This window comes from Phytophthora parasitica (genome assembly GCF_000247585.1).
Source record: "Phytophthora parasitica INRA-310 unplaced genomic scaffold supercont2.12, whole genome shotgun sequence".
In the NCBI taxonomy this organism is placed as follows: Eukaryota; Oomycota; class Peronosporomycetes; order Peronosporales; family Peronosporaceae; genus Phytophthora; species Phytophthora nicotianae.
This window is the reverse complement of record NW_008648998.1, coordinates 87175-104382: the sequence shown is the minus strand read 5'-3', so window position 1 is coordinate 104382 and position 17208 is coordinate 87175. Positions and strand designations below refer to the sequence as shown.

General features: G+C 47.9%; 7 protein-coding genes across 7 annotated transcripts; 2 read left to right on the top strand and 5 right to left on the bottom strand.

Moving 5' to 3' along the window:
- Positions 1-627: 627 nt before the first annotated feature.
- Positions 628-879, bottom strand: PPTG_22111 (hypothetical protein; the record flags this gene model as incomplete). Its single annotated transcript, XM_008902005.1, has 1 exon — positions 628-879. One exon carries the CDS (start codon positions 877-879, stop codon positions 628-630), a length of 252 nt encoding a protein of 83 aa, XP_008900253.1.
- A 1524-nt stretch (positions 880-2403) lies between these two features.
- Positions 2404-2990, bottom strand: PPTG_07449 (hypothetical protein; the record flags this gene model as incomplete). The annotated part of the gene is made up of 2 exons (XM_008901732.1): positions 2404-2790; positions 2880-2990. 2 exons carry the CDS (start codon positions 2988-2990, stop codon positions 2404-2406), a joined length of 498 nt encoding a protein of 165 aa, XP_008899980.1.
- A 231-nt stretch (positions 2991-3221) lies between these two features.
- On the bottom strand, positions 3222-5186 carry PPTG_07448 (hypothetical protein; the record flags this gene model as incomplete). Its single annotated transcript, XM_008901731.1, has 1 exon — positions 3222-5186. One exon carries the CDS (start codon positions 5184-5186, stop codon positions 3222-3224), a length of 1965 nt encoding a protein of 654 aa, XP_008899979.1.
- A 763-nt stretch (positions 5187-5949) lies between these two features.
- PPTG_22110 (hypothetical protein) lies at positions 5950-6729 on the bottom strand. The gene has a single exon (XM_008902004.1). It carries the CDS (start codon positions 6535-6537, stop codon positions 6094-6096), a length of 444 nt encoding a protein of 147 aa, XP_008900252.1. The 5' UTR covers positions 6538-6729; the 3' UTR covers positions 5950-6093.
- A 332-nt stretch (positions 6730-7061) lies between these two features.
- Positions 7062-10231, bottom strand: PPTG_07447 (hypothetical protein). Its single transcript, XM_008901730.1, has one exon. The coding sequence runs from the start codon at positions 10172-10174 to the stop codon at positions 7382-7384; it is 2793 nt and encodes a 930-aa protein (XP_008899978.1). The 5' UTR covers positions 10175-10231; the 3' UTR covers positions 7062-7381.
- A 3099-nt stretch (positions 10232-13330) lies between these two features.
- Positions 13331-13954, top strand: PPTG_07446 (hypothetical protein; the record flags this gene model as incomplete). The annotated part of the gene is made up of 1 exon (XM_008901729.1): positions 13331-13954. The coding sequence occupies one exon, from the start codon at positions 13331-13333 to the stop codon at positions 13952-13954; it is 624 nt and encodes a 207-aa protein (XP_008899977.1).
- Positions 13955-14197: 243 nt separating this feature from the next.
- PPTG_07445 (hypothetical protein) lies at positions 14198-14914 on the top strand (the record flags this gene model as incomplete). The annotated part of the gene is made up of 1 exon (XM_008901728.1): positions 14198-14914. The coding sequence occupies one exon, from the start codon at positions 14198-14200 to the stop codon at positions 14912-14914; it is 717 nt and encodes a 238-aa protein (XP_008899976.1).
- Between the last annotated feature and the right edge of the window lie 2294 nt (positions 14915-17208).

Genomic DNA, 17208 nt, shown 5'->3' with positions numbered 1-17208 from the left:
GAGGCGAGCTCAAAACGTCGTTCCAGACGACCTACTACAGCCCGGACTGCTCCAACGGCGACGCCAAGTTCTACCTGTGTGGCAAGGCGCGCAGAGGTGGCGACAAGACTTGCTTCCAAGTGTGGCACGAGGACTTCGCGTGCGGTGACAAGATCCCTGCGCACCTAGGGAAGCGTGTCGTGCTGCGGCGCGCTCCCAAGGCCGTAGGTGACCGCAAGAAAACACGGTGGGAGATTCTCCGCGAAGACGACGGGAGTGCTGCTGATGAGGCTGAATCGTGAATCCGAAGGAGTGCCAGACGATGAGTGTGTTCATGGCTTCATAAATTTGACGTCATTTATCATGTGCGCTGTGTCTGTTCCACTTTTATCATGTCAGTCATCGAAAACTTCTGCTCTATGTGTGCAATCGCTTGCGTTTTCCCGCATAACTTTTTCTGTTCACTCTTAAAAAGGCGTAAGTATCGGTGTCCATGTCGATTGGGTCATCCTTATGTCGTATGATATACGACATACCGTGTCAAAACCTTTGAGAATGTATACCTCCCATCCTGTTGGAAAGGCGTGCGAAGATACAGCACCATACAAACGCGCAGGTAAAAACTAAACCGTAAGTTATGACGTAAAATTAGTGGTTCACGGGCTCATTGGCGGTAACAGGGGGGGGGGGGGGGGTAATAAAGATGGCTCTGTTTTCTGTGATCTTGGCATAGCGCCACGTGTCATCGGTGTTCAAACACTGCAGCACTTTGGTCTTGAAAACGGCAATGCCTTCATCGGGGATAAACGTGATTACGCGTTGCTTTCCATTACGTGGCGCAGCGCTTCGCTCGATGACACGAACAGTAAGTACACCGGGCAGGGTAAGACTCAACTCCATATCGCACACAAAACTTACTAGCAGTCGATCTGTCCTTTGAATGCGTCTTATATTAGAGTTCTTGCCAGAAAATAAAGCCTTTCGACCGCAGGTTTCCGACGTTTTCAACAACGTATCCGGTGGTGTAGTAGGTGTCGTGAAACTTTGGCGTTTTATCATCCCTTGCATATATTCAGCTCTTTAAAACATTTGAGATCTTTGTGGTCGTCCCAAGGAAAAATAGCCAAAATTCCCAATGTGGTGGTACGATAAGAAGAAAAAAAAGCGTGTCTCTTTTCTTAGGCGGCTTGACCAGCTTGTCAGCGTCCAAAATCTAGACTCCAGATGCAACAAGATTGTTCCTAGTGTATCATATTGGCAACTATTGCCTCAGTCTTGAAAGTATCGATGGGGATCCTTAGACCCAATGAGTCTCGTCTGGCACACAGATTTGTATCACGGACGTGACAGTGTAACACGAACAGGTCTGCTTCCGTGCAGATAGCTACGAAACGGTCCCGCGAAGATGCAAAGCCTTACCACAAAATCTGATCTCGCCGGAGTCTGGCTGAGAAGGGGGGGGGCTGCAGATCACTTTGCACATTGATCGCGGGGTCAATTTACTTGTAAAGGCTTCATGCTAAAACGCCATGGGTAAATGCACGAAGATATACGAAATTTCTAGAAACTGTCCCTCCTAATCATCCCGAGCAGTCAAAAATACAAATAGGGACAGCGCGAAAAATTAGAAATCTCTTCTCGTTCGAAGCCGTTAATATCAAGTCAGAGATAAAAAGCTTTCTCGCCTTTCACAATGACATCGTGTCGAAAGATAAAGATTGGTAAGCAAAATCATTATATTTCAATTCTTTAGGCAAGACAAGTTAAGCCCTGTCAATTTTACGTCAGATTGACCAACTACACCTGACTCAGTTTAAAAATTGCTACAGTCCGCTAAAATTGATGAGTTGGTTGGAACCATTTCCCTTGATGTTGTTTATATTGAGCCAGCCACTTTTTCGCTTGTAAGTCTTGCAAATCTTTCATAAGTTTCTTACTAACTTGGACGGCGCTGCTCTTTGCATTTTCGCGCCAAGTAGCTACGTAGATAAGTAAATTTGAAAGTCACCTGCAATATACAGGTAGTTTAAGAAGAAGCAGAGCATCGGCTTAAATCAGCTCGAATCTACGACTGAGGCGGAGCAGGCAGAAATTGCAGAAAATCTCACTCGGCTCCAGCTGTCTGAGAGTAGAGAAACCGTCGAATGCGGCCGTCCCAACCGATGCGGCCGCATGGGACATAACCATGTGATGCGGCGCGGTGCGGTGCGGCCGAGCTGAGACCACTCTATTTGACTAGCAATGTAGGACGCATGGGGATCGTTGTTTGTCAAAACAAGCATTTTCGCGAGTCCTGCATCATCATACCGGGCCTTTAGTGTCAACAGCAGCAAGTCGTATGGGTCCATGTCGTCGTCCATCTTCTTCACATAGTCTGCCCGCGTCCTCAACGTTCGCGTTTTCAGAAGATTTTCACCTGCTGCATCAAGTTTTAGAAGCTTGTACACGTCGTCCAGAGCTTTCCATCAGCTTTCCACTTTCCAGCTGTACATTTTCCAGCCTAGTAGCTCTCCGTTCTGTTCCTATCCACAACTTTGCATCAGCCAGCATGCGTACGAAGGGTTCACCGCCATAGTGTGCCACCAGCGTCGTAAACATCGCTGTGTAGGCGGCTTCATCGTTGTTCTTGTAGGCTAAGGTTACACCATAGACCCACTTTCTGAATGTCGTACTTTCGAATAGATTCGACTCCACTTGATCAACCTTGTATTCAATGTAGCGCATGTTAGTGGTGTACTGGTTATTGGATGTTAGTTTGTTCTTTGCGGTCTCTGCGAGTTTCTGTAAGTTCTTCTTTCCGACATCTGCTATCTTCGAAATGCCAGGGATAATTCTGTCTTCGTAGTTGTTGGTGACGTCGCTTATCGTCGTCGATAGGCTCGGATGTCACTCAAACTCACGTCAGAAGTATCGCTTGGCGTCGTCAAACCGACGCTAGTCGACAGCGAGTTAACAGTCTCCGACGTCACAACGACGTAGACCAGTAAAGTAGCATGTACGGCAATGGGCATACTTGATACGTTTGGTCTTGGCAAACATCTTGCTGAGGAATCGATGGCGAATTGCGAAGTGGGCACTTCAGCTAAGCTACTGCTTCTTTATCCTTTATCAGACTCTACACTGAGGACGCTAAATGAAGCAGGTTACTGATGCTAGACGAGCCAGAAGATCCCTATATTCATCAGTTCAGCATTCAAAGTAATACGTCATGTATTACTGCGAATGCCGAACGTATTCTAGATCTATGCTGCTTCGATTTTCCTGTAAAAATCAGTGTAGTTGAGAATAACCTTCAGGTTCTGCCAGTCGTCGGTTGTTCCCATCAGAGCAACGACAAATTGTGGATTCAGTTTCTTAGCCAACCAGTGCTTGAATAGCAGTTCCTGCAAATCACTGGCCAGTGTTTTCATCTCGCCGGTACCATTCTTCATTGCAGCAACGATCATTCTCGCCAACTCCATGCTCGTGTATCTCTTCTCCAGTTCCATGATGACTCGAAGTTCACCTGGTTTCGACTGATCAAGTTTTCCCAGCTTAGTCACATACGAGACCCACGTGCTTAACGCTGGGTTCTCAAGCAATTTGTAGCTCTCTTCGTTCAGCTTTAAGAGTCTGAAAATATCGTCCGAGGTTTTTCCTTCAGCACGCCAAACTTCCTCTTGTAATTTGGCTGCGATTTGCTTCGATCGTGGACTTTCCTTTGCCTTAACAATCATACTCACCACACCGTCGTCGCCAAAGTGGTTTTTCAGTACCAAATACATTTGCTCGTCGGGGTTTTCCTTGTCAAGTTTCCTTATATAGGAAGTCCATGTGTTCCATGCCAAACTCGTGAAAATCTCATCCCCTGCCTTGCTCAGTTGTACAAGCTCGAAGACATCATCCGCTGTTTTCCCCTCCGACACCCAACTTGTAAGGAGTGCGTTCTCCAGTGTGGTGCCAGTTGATCTTGTGCTGCCTTCATTCTTTGCTGCAATGGCCATCTTGGCCAGAACATCATCCTCGAAACGCTTTCTCAGTACCGCTGTAACCGCGTCCGAATTATCCACGTAAGAAATCCAGGTATTGAAAATCGGGTTTTTCAAGAGATCACTTCCCTCTTGGTCCAATTTGAGCGATTTAAACATAACTTCCGCACTTTTTCCCTTGCTCTTCCAAGTGACAAACTGCAAAGCCTCCAGTTTCCCAGCGGTAAAGCCATTCTGAGCGTTCCCCTTCGCTTCAATAAGTAACTTAGCCAGGCTCGCGTCATCGTATTGGGTTGTCAATTTTGCAAACAGTTTCTCGTACGGGTCTTCTTTTTCCAGCTTAAGGGTGAATCTGACCCAACTGTTCAACGCCGGATTTGTCAAAACACTGCTCTCATCCACGTTCAGCTTCAGCAATTTGAAAACATCATCACTGGTTTGGCCACTATTCAGCCAATTAACCAGCTGAAGATCTTGCCATTTCACAGCATACTGTCTGAACTTGTAATCGCTTCTTGCCGCTACTATTAGCTTAGCCAGAACTTCGTCGCTGTAATGAGTCTTCAATGACTTGAACATCAATTCAGACGCCTTATCTTTGTTGAGTTTTGTTACGTACAGTATCCAAGTGCTCACGAGCGAGTCTTCGAATAGTTTTTCTCCTTTCTCATGAAGTCTCAGTAGCTTGAAAACGTCGTCTGCACTTTGTTCTTTGATGTGCCAATTCGTAAGCTGAGCGTTGATAAACGTCGTTGCCGTAGCATGCGAAGTTTTCTTCGCCTCAGTTAGCATCTTCGCAACAGCGACGTCTCCGTAGTGAGCCGCCAGTGACGACACCATTGCCACTTCCGCTACTTCAAGCTTCTTCTTCGCAGATTTTGATAGAGAGGTTGACCACGCTATGAAGTGGTCGGTTTGAAGAAGTGCTGCCTCTGCACTGGTACCTTTGATCTGCTCGAGGAATTTCTTGGTGGCTTTTGCGCTGCTCGATTTCAATTGCGTAACCAGTTCCGCGATTGTAGAGGAACTCGTGCCAAGTCCTCGGTCGTCTGTCGTGACAGTTCTCAGACGTCGAATAGCTTGAAAGCTCTTGTCCGGGTTCGAATTCGGAGAGCCAATATCGGCGTTCACTGTCGCGTTGACAGATACTGCAAGGACATTGACTTGTGCAACGACAGCGACAACACTCAGCAGTACGATGCCGTACAGACACTTGTTTGAGGTGGTCTTGATACCCATGAAGGACTGCGAATTTGGTGGAGAAATGGGAAGTGATAGAAAACACCAGTAAGATTTTGGGACTCTATCTCCAGTAATTACCATATAACCATCACGTGATCAAGATGTACTTCACATCACGAGATTTGGATTTGCAGTCAAATCCTACTACAGTAGTTGATGGCATCAACTTGATCAAATAAAGCATCCTTCCGTGGAAGCCACCCAGGCGTCCTTGTGATGGCCTACTTAGCTTTCCTTGCGAATTCTGTCCGGAAACATTGTGAATGATCTACGACGAAGTATGCAATGGTGCTGCTTCCTTACTTTTAAGCACAGCGACTTCGAAAAGAAAAATAGTTCCCACTCGTGCTGCTGTAAGGCTGCTAGGAAGCCTTGCCATCTATTAGGAAGATGATTTCGGGTACACATATAGTTTCACCTGCTACATATTATCGAAAATTGCTCCAAGCATACCAACTTCGCCAATTTACCATCGTTTTCTGTGAGATTGATAAGAACACTTAAAAGTTATTCTTTAGATTTAAAATCGTAGCATCGAGCATGCCGCCTCGATAATAGACAGAAGAGGGTAGTTAATTCAACATAAATAGAGGATTTCTGAACAAACCAAATACTGTAGCTAGAAAAGGGTCATATATACAGTTTTTATTAAGCAATTGACCAGTCGAAAGCCAGTGGGCAATCTTCCCGGTTATCTGTCTTCTGACAGTCTGAGCTTGTTTCCCGTGACCAGGCTCTTCGCTGCGTGTCTTAGGCCCGTTCTCAACCGAGGCGTCAGAGGGACGCATGCGTTGCATGCGTACCCTAAACATCGCAATTCAAAATACTTGACTATCATTGGCAGAATAATAGCTAGTCATGTTGTGTTCTAGCAGTTCTAGCCTGGCGCTAAACCGCTACCAAACTACTGGTAATTAACGAGCGCGGCGATGGAAAACCAGGATCCCCTCCTAGGAGAGAAGAATATTCCCATCGTTTCAGGAGCCTCCTCAGCAGATGCATGCACTTCCCCAGGTTCAGCAAACTGTCGCTCCCTCGGTGGGTTCTGATTCTTTGCATTGGAAGTTCTCTCCACCCGTAGCGAGGAATCTCGCTGACGAGCTCGGACGTCTTTCGCCACCGTCGCCACCTCTACCGATCTTATTCGAGGCTGAAGTACGCCATGCCTTTCGTGGTGGGGTTGAATGCCACGAAAAGGGCTATGGTCAAAGCACGCAGATTGAGCGACAAGGCGGGGACGCCCTGCTGGTAAAAGTGGTTTAATCGCGGAGGGGCATCTTGTGTGGGAGCCGTACGAAAAAAATCGGTGGACCTCAGGCTGCGGCGTTGGCGCGCAGCAGGGATGCATCGTCTCTCTCGCTCAGGTCCACTTGGAGATCTTTGGGGATACAGAGCCATTGTTGTTGCGATCTTTACTGTAAAACACTGCTACCTTGGAGGTTAAAGGGAGAGTAAAACTGTTTGGTTAGGGGAGGTCTTTGATTGGCTAAAACTCGAACAAAACGTGCTGCCTATGGGCCGATTGCACAGCCAATCAAGTCGCAAAGTGGTTGTTAAGCACGCATGCGTCCGAAAAACGCTTCGGTTGAGAACGGGCCTTAGACACGACGTCTATCTTCATCAGACTCGAACATTATGGATGATCAACCCTAATAATCCAGATATTCTTGAGCTCGAACAAAAAAAACTATAGAAAGTTAGTATATGCTCGTTCCATACTCCGGAGTAAGTGCACGGTTTTGTCTCTTACAACCCACTCACCAGCCAGTTTCCAAGCAGCCTCGGAGATCGGAACTAGATGATACTGTCGGCATGACTGCTACTGACTAGCGAGACTAACGGCGAATCATAACACATACACTTGCAATAACAAACGAACACTCATGCTACGTTCATTTTGCTTTAGGATAGATCCGACCTTACGTACCTTCTCGTTTCTGCCACAATAGCCGCTGGTCATAGGTCGAAACAAAGCGGTGATAGCTCACCACTTCGTTTCTTAGATCTCCCACTGGTATATGCACTCTGTTTACCCAAGCGACGTCGTCCTCATCACACACCATCATTCGTAACACAGAAAACGGCGGAAAAGCGACTCATAAAATGAAATGCGCGGCGGATACTCTTGAAAATTCAAAACCGTCCACGCTGGCGATTGCCGTCAACGGCAATGAACCAACACCGTCGCACGTTTACACGAAGTACATCTCGCCCTTCATGGATTGGTGCAAGTCGTACATACGCGTGTCCGTTTCCGGTGCAGTCTCACTGAAGCCCGAGACAGTTGAGGCAGTGTCACTACCTTCCGCCAGGAAGAACCGCGCACGGAACGCCACGAGATGCGAATAGTAGGCCGACGGCACCATGGAGACGGAGCGAGTGCATCGCGCAAACGTGTAACACAGTTTGTAAGTGAGCGTCTGCAATTCATCCGCCGTAAAGCCGATCTCATTCAGCAGCACGTGGTAGTGCGTGGGGCGACTGGTGCCTTGCAGTCCAGCGTGGCTCATCAAGTAAAAATCGTTCTCAATCGGGTGACAGATAGCAGTGTCGACAACAGTTCCCGCCTTGACATTGCCACTGCGATCAGCATCTCTCGGAGTGTCAGGGAACAGACGGGTATTGTGGCGCTTCTGGACAATAACGAACGTGATCGGGGGTAGATAACCGACCTCCAGCGTCTGGCAAGCTTCACGGATGGCCGTGACTTCGTAATTCAGCACCATGTGGAACTGTCCTTCACTCACTCCATCGCGATAGAAGACAATGCGGTCCGGTTTGCCACGCGTCTGGCGGTAGAACTGCTTCATCAGTTCCACTACCATATCTTTAAGGTTCATAATCTGCTCGACACGGTGGCCTTGTGCACGGATCGCCGATGCATGTCGGATGAAATTCGGGTCCATAGACGCCGTAACAGCAGCGACAGAGGGGCGACTCTTGTCCATGGGACTTGGGTGCGTGACATCGGCACCAAAGATAATGGTACGCGACGCCGATACACGCGGCAATGGGCCACTGATAATGCCATTTTTCCCACCCAACTTGGTGTTCACCTTCATCAGAATATTGGCGATATACTGAGGGTTGCACTTCTGGATATGCTTCGACAGCATGCACTGTGACAGAATACCCATACCAGCTTCACTGTCGGACATCAGCTTCAACTCTCCATAAGCGTGTGCATCCATTCTCGGATTGATCATCCAGATGATCTGCGCCGGGGTCTTGAACGTCTGGTTGGCAGCATTCACTGCGGCCTGGAACATTCCACGCACTGAGTCCTCTCGGCGCTGCTTCAACAGGATCGGAGGCAATTTAGGCGGACATCGCATGCCCAACTGACCCATCTGTGTCATCACAGCCTTGAAGAATTTCTCAATACTGGCCTGGTTACAGTATCTCGCGTCTGCCATACTGATAACAGCCCACGACTTGAGTTGAGCCGGCGTATTAAACTTTTTGCCGCGCATGTTCCACGCTCCGTCACGTGGAGTTTCAGTAGCTCGTCCACTGTACTCGATCGTAGGCGGTGGCAACTGACGACCGGTAGTCTCCACCATACGAGGCTCCACATCCAGTCCAAAGGCTCTGAGCGTCGGGTCCGTGCTGAATCCTGCCTCACGGAACTTCTGCTCGATCGAGCGCTTGCGCTGATCCGGCGGCGTGCACGTAAACTTGATCATATTGGCCACCTGGTTGTCCGTTACCTTACGAGGACATTTCTGTCCCGCCATGATGTGGCAAACCTCCATGGGCAGATAATTCTTGTTCTGTGGGGCGCCAACATGGAGACACGGCAGCTTCGGATGGCGCAGACGCAGGTTGTACGTCTTTTGGAAGTACTGCACAATAGACATGCGTTGTCCCTCGTCGTTCTCAAAGAACGTTTGCTCTGCGCTGTTCTTGGTGAGCCCGTTAACGCGGTAGCTGCGTCGCACTCCTGGGCGATGAGTGATGTTCACTTTGACTCCACGAATGGCTTTACTGAACGCAGAGTGTTGGTGTTTAGCCAGTGAAGGTGGCAGGTTTCTCAAGGACAGAGACTCACAGAGGAAATCCAGTACGTCCATCTCCTTTACGAAGGCGGTGGCTGCCAAGTCCAAGTTGACCACAAGTCGATTCTGCGTGGCTCTCAAGCTCTGGAAGTAGCCGAACCAGAGCTCAGCTCCTTCTCCGAGAGATTTGGCGCCATTGCCACTGAACAAGTTTCGTCCAACTACAGTGAATCTCTGCGATGCTGAGTGACGCAGAGCCACGTCCAGCGCTTGCAGTGCGTCGTACGGCGTGTAGTTCAAGCGTCCAGCAAAGAGCTCGTCCAGTTGCTGCATGCGGATAGCCACAGGGTCGGCTTCCCTCACAGTGGCCGAGAACTCCCTGGCTCTGCCTCCATCATCAGGTAGTGTAAGACCACTGAACTCCTGGAGCTGGAACGGCAGCCGACGAGGAGCGTATATGTTCTTACGGGCGTCAGAGACAACCATAAAGTCTGGGAATTGGCGCTTGAGCTCGGCTAAGAGCGCGGCCATGATCTTGTTGGCTAGCGTCTTAGGTGGGCCGTCGTTGCCGAAGCTCCGGCCGCTCTCGGCCATCATAACGTCGTAGTGAAACACGTCGCCAGCCAACTTGAAGTTGACCTTGAAGTGGTTAGCGTGCAGTTTTACAGCTCTTCCAGCCGTGCCGAAGCCCGGGCGAGGGGGGAAATGCGTGTTTACGAGTGGCTGCAACAGGCGAGGCTCATCCGGAATGCGCGCTTTCTCCTCCAGCTCCAGAGCGAGCGACGAGACGCTGGGGGTTGCAGCCGACGCTGCAGCTGGCGCCGGTGGCGGCGCGACGGCGCGTGAGGTTGGCGGAGGACCAGGAGCGGGGACAGCAGTAGCGGGGCCGCCGCGTTCGCGGCCTCTGGCGCCGCCCTGGCCACGGCTTCGACGCGGACGGCCGATAACGGGCTCGGAATCTTGCTGCTTGTTGCGCCGTCCCGGCATTTTGAAGAATGAGATGCGGAGCGACAGGGAGGGATTTTCCCTCTCAAAACGGATTCGCGCTACTTCACAAGATTGCAGCTTAAAAGCTTAGAACTATTAGACTAAATTGCTGAAGGCTCTGCATTATATTTCCCCCCTGCAAGATACTTTGGGTTGACGGTGGGAAAGATCTGAAAGACAAACGAGCCGCTGGTCAGAACGCGGCTGTTTGCTTTTTTGTTTTCAGCCAGGCTAATCACTTGTAGCTGATTTGGCACGACTGAAGAGCTTTTGTGGTGCCCTGGCTGCATCTTTCCCAACACTGCGTCGGGTCTGTCTGATTTTTCAATCATCGGCTGGGAACGGGATAATATCTCCAATCTCTAACCGGTTTCTCCCTAGAAGAATTTCTACAAGCGAAGCAGTTCCGACAAGTGTCGACACTAAGTAGTTAAAAAAGACTAGATTGTCTATGGTAATATGGATACATTCATTTATACTTACTTATATTAAACTAAAGACAATCATCATCCCTCCATTGACTTGCCTCCTGCTCCCTCTAATAAGCAAATATAGGGGGAAACGGACAAAAATCCTCAGTTAATGAGGCCTGCTAATAATAGAACCCAGCTCTGATTACGGGTGTGCTCGTTTCGAGTTAGACAATTTGTCGTTCTTGTCGCCGAACCGATCGAAGCGAAAACAAGATTAACGCGTCCTGCTGTAGGGGGGAAGGGCTACAATGTGAAATAGTAGAAATATTATACAAAGTCGTGCTGCGCCCGAAGAACCACTGAAATTTGGTCAATCTTGCTGTATAAAAAGATGAAAGTAGATTTTTTTATAGTCCTGTCTAAAACGAAGTTGTCTTGCCGGCAGAATACAAATGCCTTCTTATAACCTTCGAATGATGATGTAAGTTCCCGGAGGATAGATTATCTAACTGTCTGTCGTCCAGGTCGACTCCTATTGTATTACATAATGCGGGAGAACTTGACTAGGTAAAAAAATACAGTTGCACTCAAATAACCAAAGCGAATGCTTAGAGGTTGTAGTGCTCGTTGTTGCTATTAAGCGGCACAAGAGTGCTAACTCAAACGCATGCTGCGTGAGCTTTCGACTTCTTTATTTTACCCTTTCGAATACGATAACAATAGTGCTAGCAACGCTACAATCACGGACGCACTGAGAAAAAAACGATTACTTTTTCTCAGTGGCGCATCGACGCCAACTACGAACTACTAATGATCCTATGTGGAGGGAGGCTATCGACCGCGGGTCCACTGAGGTCGAAGTCCTCTACGATGCGGTCGTGACGACAATACATTTTATTTCACACAAGCTGCAGTTTCGGCTAATCATTCGAAAATTCATATCTGTTAACACACGAAATAACATAATGATATTTCTCCATGCAGTAACAAGGCTTACTTCATCAAGTGCTGCTGCGGTAAGTGTAAGTAATCTCCGTTTTTATTTATGTATTCTTGGGCGACCGTTTACGTGTTTCTATTATCGCTTTTGCCTCAACTCGCCTCCTTTTGTAGATCTTATAAAAGAGCAGACAACACCGTATCCATACTAGTCGTTGGTGAACGAAGCGCTTGAATGCGGTATTGATGTAGTATATGCCATTTTTTCTTCACACGACACAGGGGTCATAAGAGCTCTTGGAACTAGAATACTTTGGTTGCCGCGACGTTGTTAAATTCCATTTTTATGTGATTACGGTATCTGTTCGTAGTAATCGATTTCTTGCTGATTTGCGTGTGTGTGTGAAGACTCTTCACTGAAGGGGGGGGGGGCAAAAGATATACTTACTGCGCTTTGTGCGTGAGACTCGAGCAGATTACGAACATCGTGATAGTGCACATTTATAGGAATAACTAGGGCTGTGCGAGGGCTGGGATAGCCAACAGTTATTAAAGAGGCTAAAGGTCGCGAACAGCTCATACCGGTAAAGGTATATGAAACGGCGGCTACCAGCTTCAGTTTTTCGGCTTCAGTTACCGTCGAGCGAATTAACCTGATTTGGGCTGTCCCAGCAGCACAGAGTTACTGCTATCCCAGAATGAATACTGGTAAGCAAGAAGAGCCGGTCCAGAGTAAATTATGGGCCGGTCTACTATTTCATTTGATATGACTTAATCTTTTCTCCGACGGTCTTCATTGGTTGCGACTAGGTTTTGGCACAATGATTTTTCGCACGAAGCGTGCACAGTGAGTGGATAGGCATAAATTTTACAATAAGTCGTCAAGCACGTGATCGAAGGTCGAGCCCAATCACACGCTTTCTACGTGACGCACAGTAGGAGAATATTTGCAAAAATAAGTCTAATCTCAGTTCCAACTGCTACAGTTAAGGACGACGAAGCTGTTGGTCAGCGGTTTGGCGAATCTGACGAATGGTTTGGTCCTGTCGAAATTGAAATCCGGCGGGTCAAAACGGCGAACCTGCTGAACAGGCTCAAGAGATCGTGCTTAAATACGCGTTCTCAAAACTTGCTAATCGTGTTGGGTTTCTGGGGTTGCAACCCCAGTGTCGTGACCTAAAGTGTCGGATTTGACCTATTTTATTGGTTACCGAAAACGTAAATGATCTATTCCAAAATAATAACTGACATGGAGAAGTTCTTGTAACTTAAGACGGAGATCCTCCAGCGAATGGTGACCGAGATTCGAATCTACCACCCCAATGCCGGCATCAGCGCAGCAACGAAAGCTTCTACAAGAGGAGCACAGCCAAACGGAGTAATTAGTAAGAAGGCGAAGCAAGGCTGAGAAACACTAGCAAGTACTGATAAAATATTGTCTATCATTTCTAAAGTATCTGAACTCATGTTGAAGTCTCCCATGTTCAACCGGAGTCATGGAAGACTTGGCACTTCGTCACAGTATAGCTCGTAGCGCCCTACGAAAGATCTATCACTTGTCATTTGGCGAGATGCCTCGCAAGCGCAAAAAAAAAAACAAAAAACCACAGCAACAACTACACAGTATGTGTACCAGTGCCTCAGTCGCAAGTTGAATCAAGTCTGTGGTCTGGATTTCCTGCGCAAAGAGCTCTAGCGAACGACCATCGTTCTCCGCCAGGTGGGGCTCATTGGATGGAAGGTCGGGGGAATGTATATCCTCCGCAGCCTTGACCAGGGCAAACCGCTTCCCGAACTCAACGCAATGTTTTTCTACCGATGCTGTGCTGCTTCCCTGGGCTCGACTGAGAAACGAGATCGGTACAAGACGAACCCCAAATACCCCGACCTCCACAAGACTTTCTTAATGTACTGGGAACTTCGACAACAGCTTCGAGCCCACGTGGCACCGTCGCTGGGGTATTGCGGTGCCATGATAAACGAAATGATCACGAAAATGGCGGTTAATACTGCCAACATGTTGGCTCGACACTTCCGTCGGCGACTGTACCAATACGTTAGATTACGGTACGCGAAAGAAGGAAAGATTCAGCTGAGCTTCTACAAAACCAAGAAACTTATTGATAGCTGCTATCGTGTCCAAGAAGTTCAGGAGTTTGACACAAATGGCAATTTAACAGCTACTATGAAAATGTGGGGTGCTTGGGATAAATGGCGAACTTCAGAAGAGCGCGAGTTACGTGAGTGGCTCGGTATGGCGCCTTGGCATTGGACAATTCGTGAGAATCTAGGTTACTTTGTGACGAAGGTGTACGACATGCTTTTGTGGATGGAGGATTTGTGGAGAAACACCCAAAGACAAGAGGGGCGCATCTCTACTCGTTACTACCACAATCGAGCTCTTTCATACCATCTCACGTTACACTGAACGCGACGACTTTGTACGAGCTCTTTTGTCGCATTTACGATAATCCGGTGGCGAAAAAAAGTCGTGAATGGCGATCTGGGACTGGAATGCAGAACTAAGGCAGCTCGTGCTACCTGGACACTAAATCGCGAAGTTATTATCCGCTAGCTTTTCAACGTAACCGAGTTGGAGACCAGAACCCGCAAGTTCGGTAACCGAGACACGACGGATGGCTATGCAGCTTCGGTACTACTCGAGCGCGAAATGCCTACCACAGAACCCACAGACACCAATACGGCTCCAAGGAAAAGGAGGAAGACTAGCAAAAATCGATTAACGAATGTTGTGGAGAAAGATGCCTTGGATTTGGCACGTGACAAGTTACCGGAAGGCTACACACCAGACATTTTCATTGGGATCGATCCTGACGTTAGAATACTGGTCACGGCTGCGTCGACTGGATATCTTCCACAGCAACGGCAAGGCCGACAGTGCAAACACCGCCACAGACGTCGTCGCTTTCGCAAAAAAGATTCGAGGAAGTGCATTGCGAAGAACCAACACGGACACGGTCAGCGAGTTATCGGCGTCAGCACAGCTGAGTACTATCACCTGGCCAAGCTCAATAAGAAGCGCGTATGGGACCTCAACTTGAGGAAGACAGAACCTGCGTACGTTTTGATATTGAAGGAAATGCCAAGTTTTAATACTTCTCAGCTGACAACATTCATGGATCGACTCCAGTACTTTGTGAAGCACGTGGGCTTTCTCGTCTCGTATTCGACCAAAACTTCGTTTCGAAAGTGGAGATTCTTAACCACAAGTTCGAAGATGCGGGCGTTGACTGCGATTACCAAGCGACTTGTTCCGATCCGGAGTGCGCAGGTCTGCATCGCATTTGGTGATTGGAGCTGCCAGGACGGTCTCTGTGGAAACCCTAGCGCTCCAGTACAGGCACTCAAGAAAGAACTGGAACAGTGAGCGACAGTTTGCCCATGGACGAGTTTCGCACCTGTAAGCTGTGCTCCGGCTGCCACAAGCACCTCCTTTCAGCTCGGCTATTGACAAAGGTGAAAGACCGATAGACCGAGAAGATCTCGATTGTCTTGGAGACGTCTTGTGCTTCAAGAACAGTCGATGCAAGGCACACTTCTGGAATCGAGACGTTAATGCAGCGAGAAATATACTAGAGTTACTCAAGTGCAGGCTTTCAGGCCTGGGGAGACTGGCAGCTTTCGAGCGGTGACTGCGAGACCAAGATCGTGATTGGAAAGTCCATTTCTTAGAAACATGCTGCACTCGAAGGGTGTGGGCTTTTTGTCTGGGGACATGGGGGAGCATCCACTCACACGGTGTGGAGGCGCACAACTGCTTCGACACAAGAATCCGATACAAGATAGCGATTACGTACCACGAGTTGTATGTAGCCAGCTTGTAACTTAATGGTTAAATCATAGACCCCGAATGTCTGCGAATTCGACACACCTGCACTGTAATTTGCAAAGCTGATGTAAAACAGCATTTAAATGGCCCAGAGGCTTCCTGCTGTAGTTTATGTGCAAATACAAGCACATTCTTCAAGGGCCGGATCATGGTGATCCCGTAGAATCCGGGTAGCAGCCAAACGTGACCCTCATGTTCTCCACAACCGATAGCCTTGTCATTACAACAGTCGGTCATCTAGATAAAAACGGTAAATATCAGCCATCCCTCCTGTATAAATGGTTGATTGAGACCTCTCGATATATCAAGTATACTCGATACTAATCTCCCTGGTTCTCGAAGATCTCGGAGGAGCTTGAGAACGTTTGGTATATCGGTGAAAGCATCTACAGAAGACGACAATTTTGAAGACAGGGCGTTTGGTTCGGCACAGATTAATGAGGTACTTAAGACAGGGACAAAGAATCTAAAGAAGGTCGCGGCTAGCGCAAGGCTCATGTTTACAAAGGCATGTGATGAAGCAGAGGAAGCTTAGTACTTAGAAGTAAAATTGAAAAGTGAATTGTTTTCTTGTTAACTACTCTATTGTAGCTAAGCGTCACACGGATGACCTTGTCGTGGTCGTAAACATGTACGTGAACATGTATGACCTCGACAAGTCCGTTAACGTAAAAGTAAACCTCGAGGTCAAACTAACGGAGTAATCCGTTACAGGACAACCAACCGGCGACAGACAAGCTGTTCACGAGGTTTAAAGTTAATACGGCACAAGAGAATCTCTTTGCGACTAAAAGAGTTCGGGAAGTGGTCGACCGGAGTGGTCAAAAACTTCAAAAAGAACTAAGAAGCGGCGGATGTTGCCGTGATATCAACGCTGATGAGTCGTTTGGATGATGATGTGTTGTTGGCAAATAATCTGATGCTGGCGAGGCGAACGCAGGCACGGAGAGTATTGCTACGAGGCTTGAAGAGGCTCAGCATACGTATTGGTTGCTTCATAAAAAACAGCGCGGATGACGTTATCAAGCTGCTTAATCTGAATAAGGAAGGCGACAACGTGCTCTGAATCTCTTTGTGGAGCATTGGCTGCATACATAAAGAAGGTAAACGACCAGAACCCAGACGAAGCGATATTCTCTGTGTTGAAGACACACTATGACAGTGACGAAATACTAGCAAAGACTCTCGTTGGGGCTAAGATGGACTACAGAATGGTTACAACCGCTGCGAAATTGGAGAACATGCAACTCTCGAGATGGCGGAATGATGATAGAACCACGGAAACTGTCTTCAACCTGCTGCGGTTAAACCAGGAAGGAGGCGGGTTATTGATAAGCAGGTTGCTAGACACGTAGATATCTTACGCAACTTTGATGAAGGAAGACCCGAACAAAATCTTGCTGGTAAAATTGGCGACTCGCTACCAAGACGAGAAATCGCTAACGCAGATGCTAACTTCCAACGCAGAAGAATATCAATACTCGATCAACTGCCTATAATTTATTGCAAGCACAGATGGATCAGTGGAAAATCAGTCGCAAGACAGCTGAGGAAGTTGCTACGCTCCTAAAACTGACTGAAGATGGCAGCAACTTCCTGAACAGCCCCGTCTTGAAAGCTTGGGTATCTTTGGTAGAGAAGTTGAAGGAGGACCCGTACGAGTTAATGTTTTCCAAGCTGATGAAGTTTTATAATGCTCATAAACTGGCCCTACTTCTACGCTGGTCATCGGTGCTTGACATAACGGGAACAACGAGTAAGCTCGAGGAGTTTCAATGTAAATTTTGGAAGGAAAGCGGCAAAAGCGCTGATGATATTTTCGAACGTTTGCG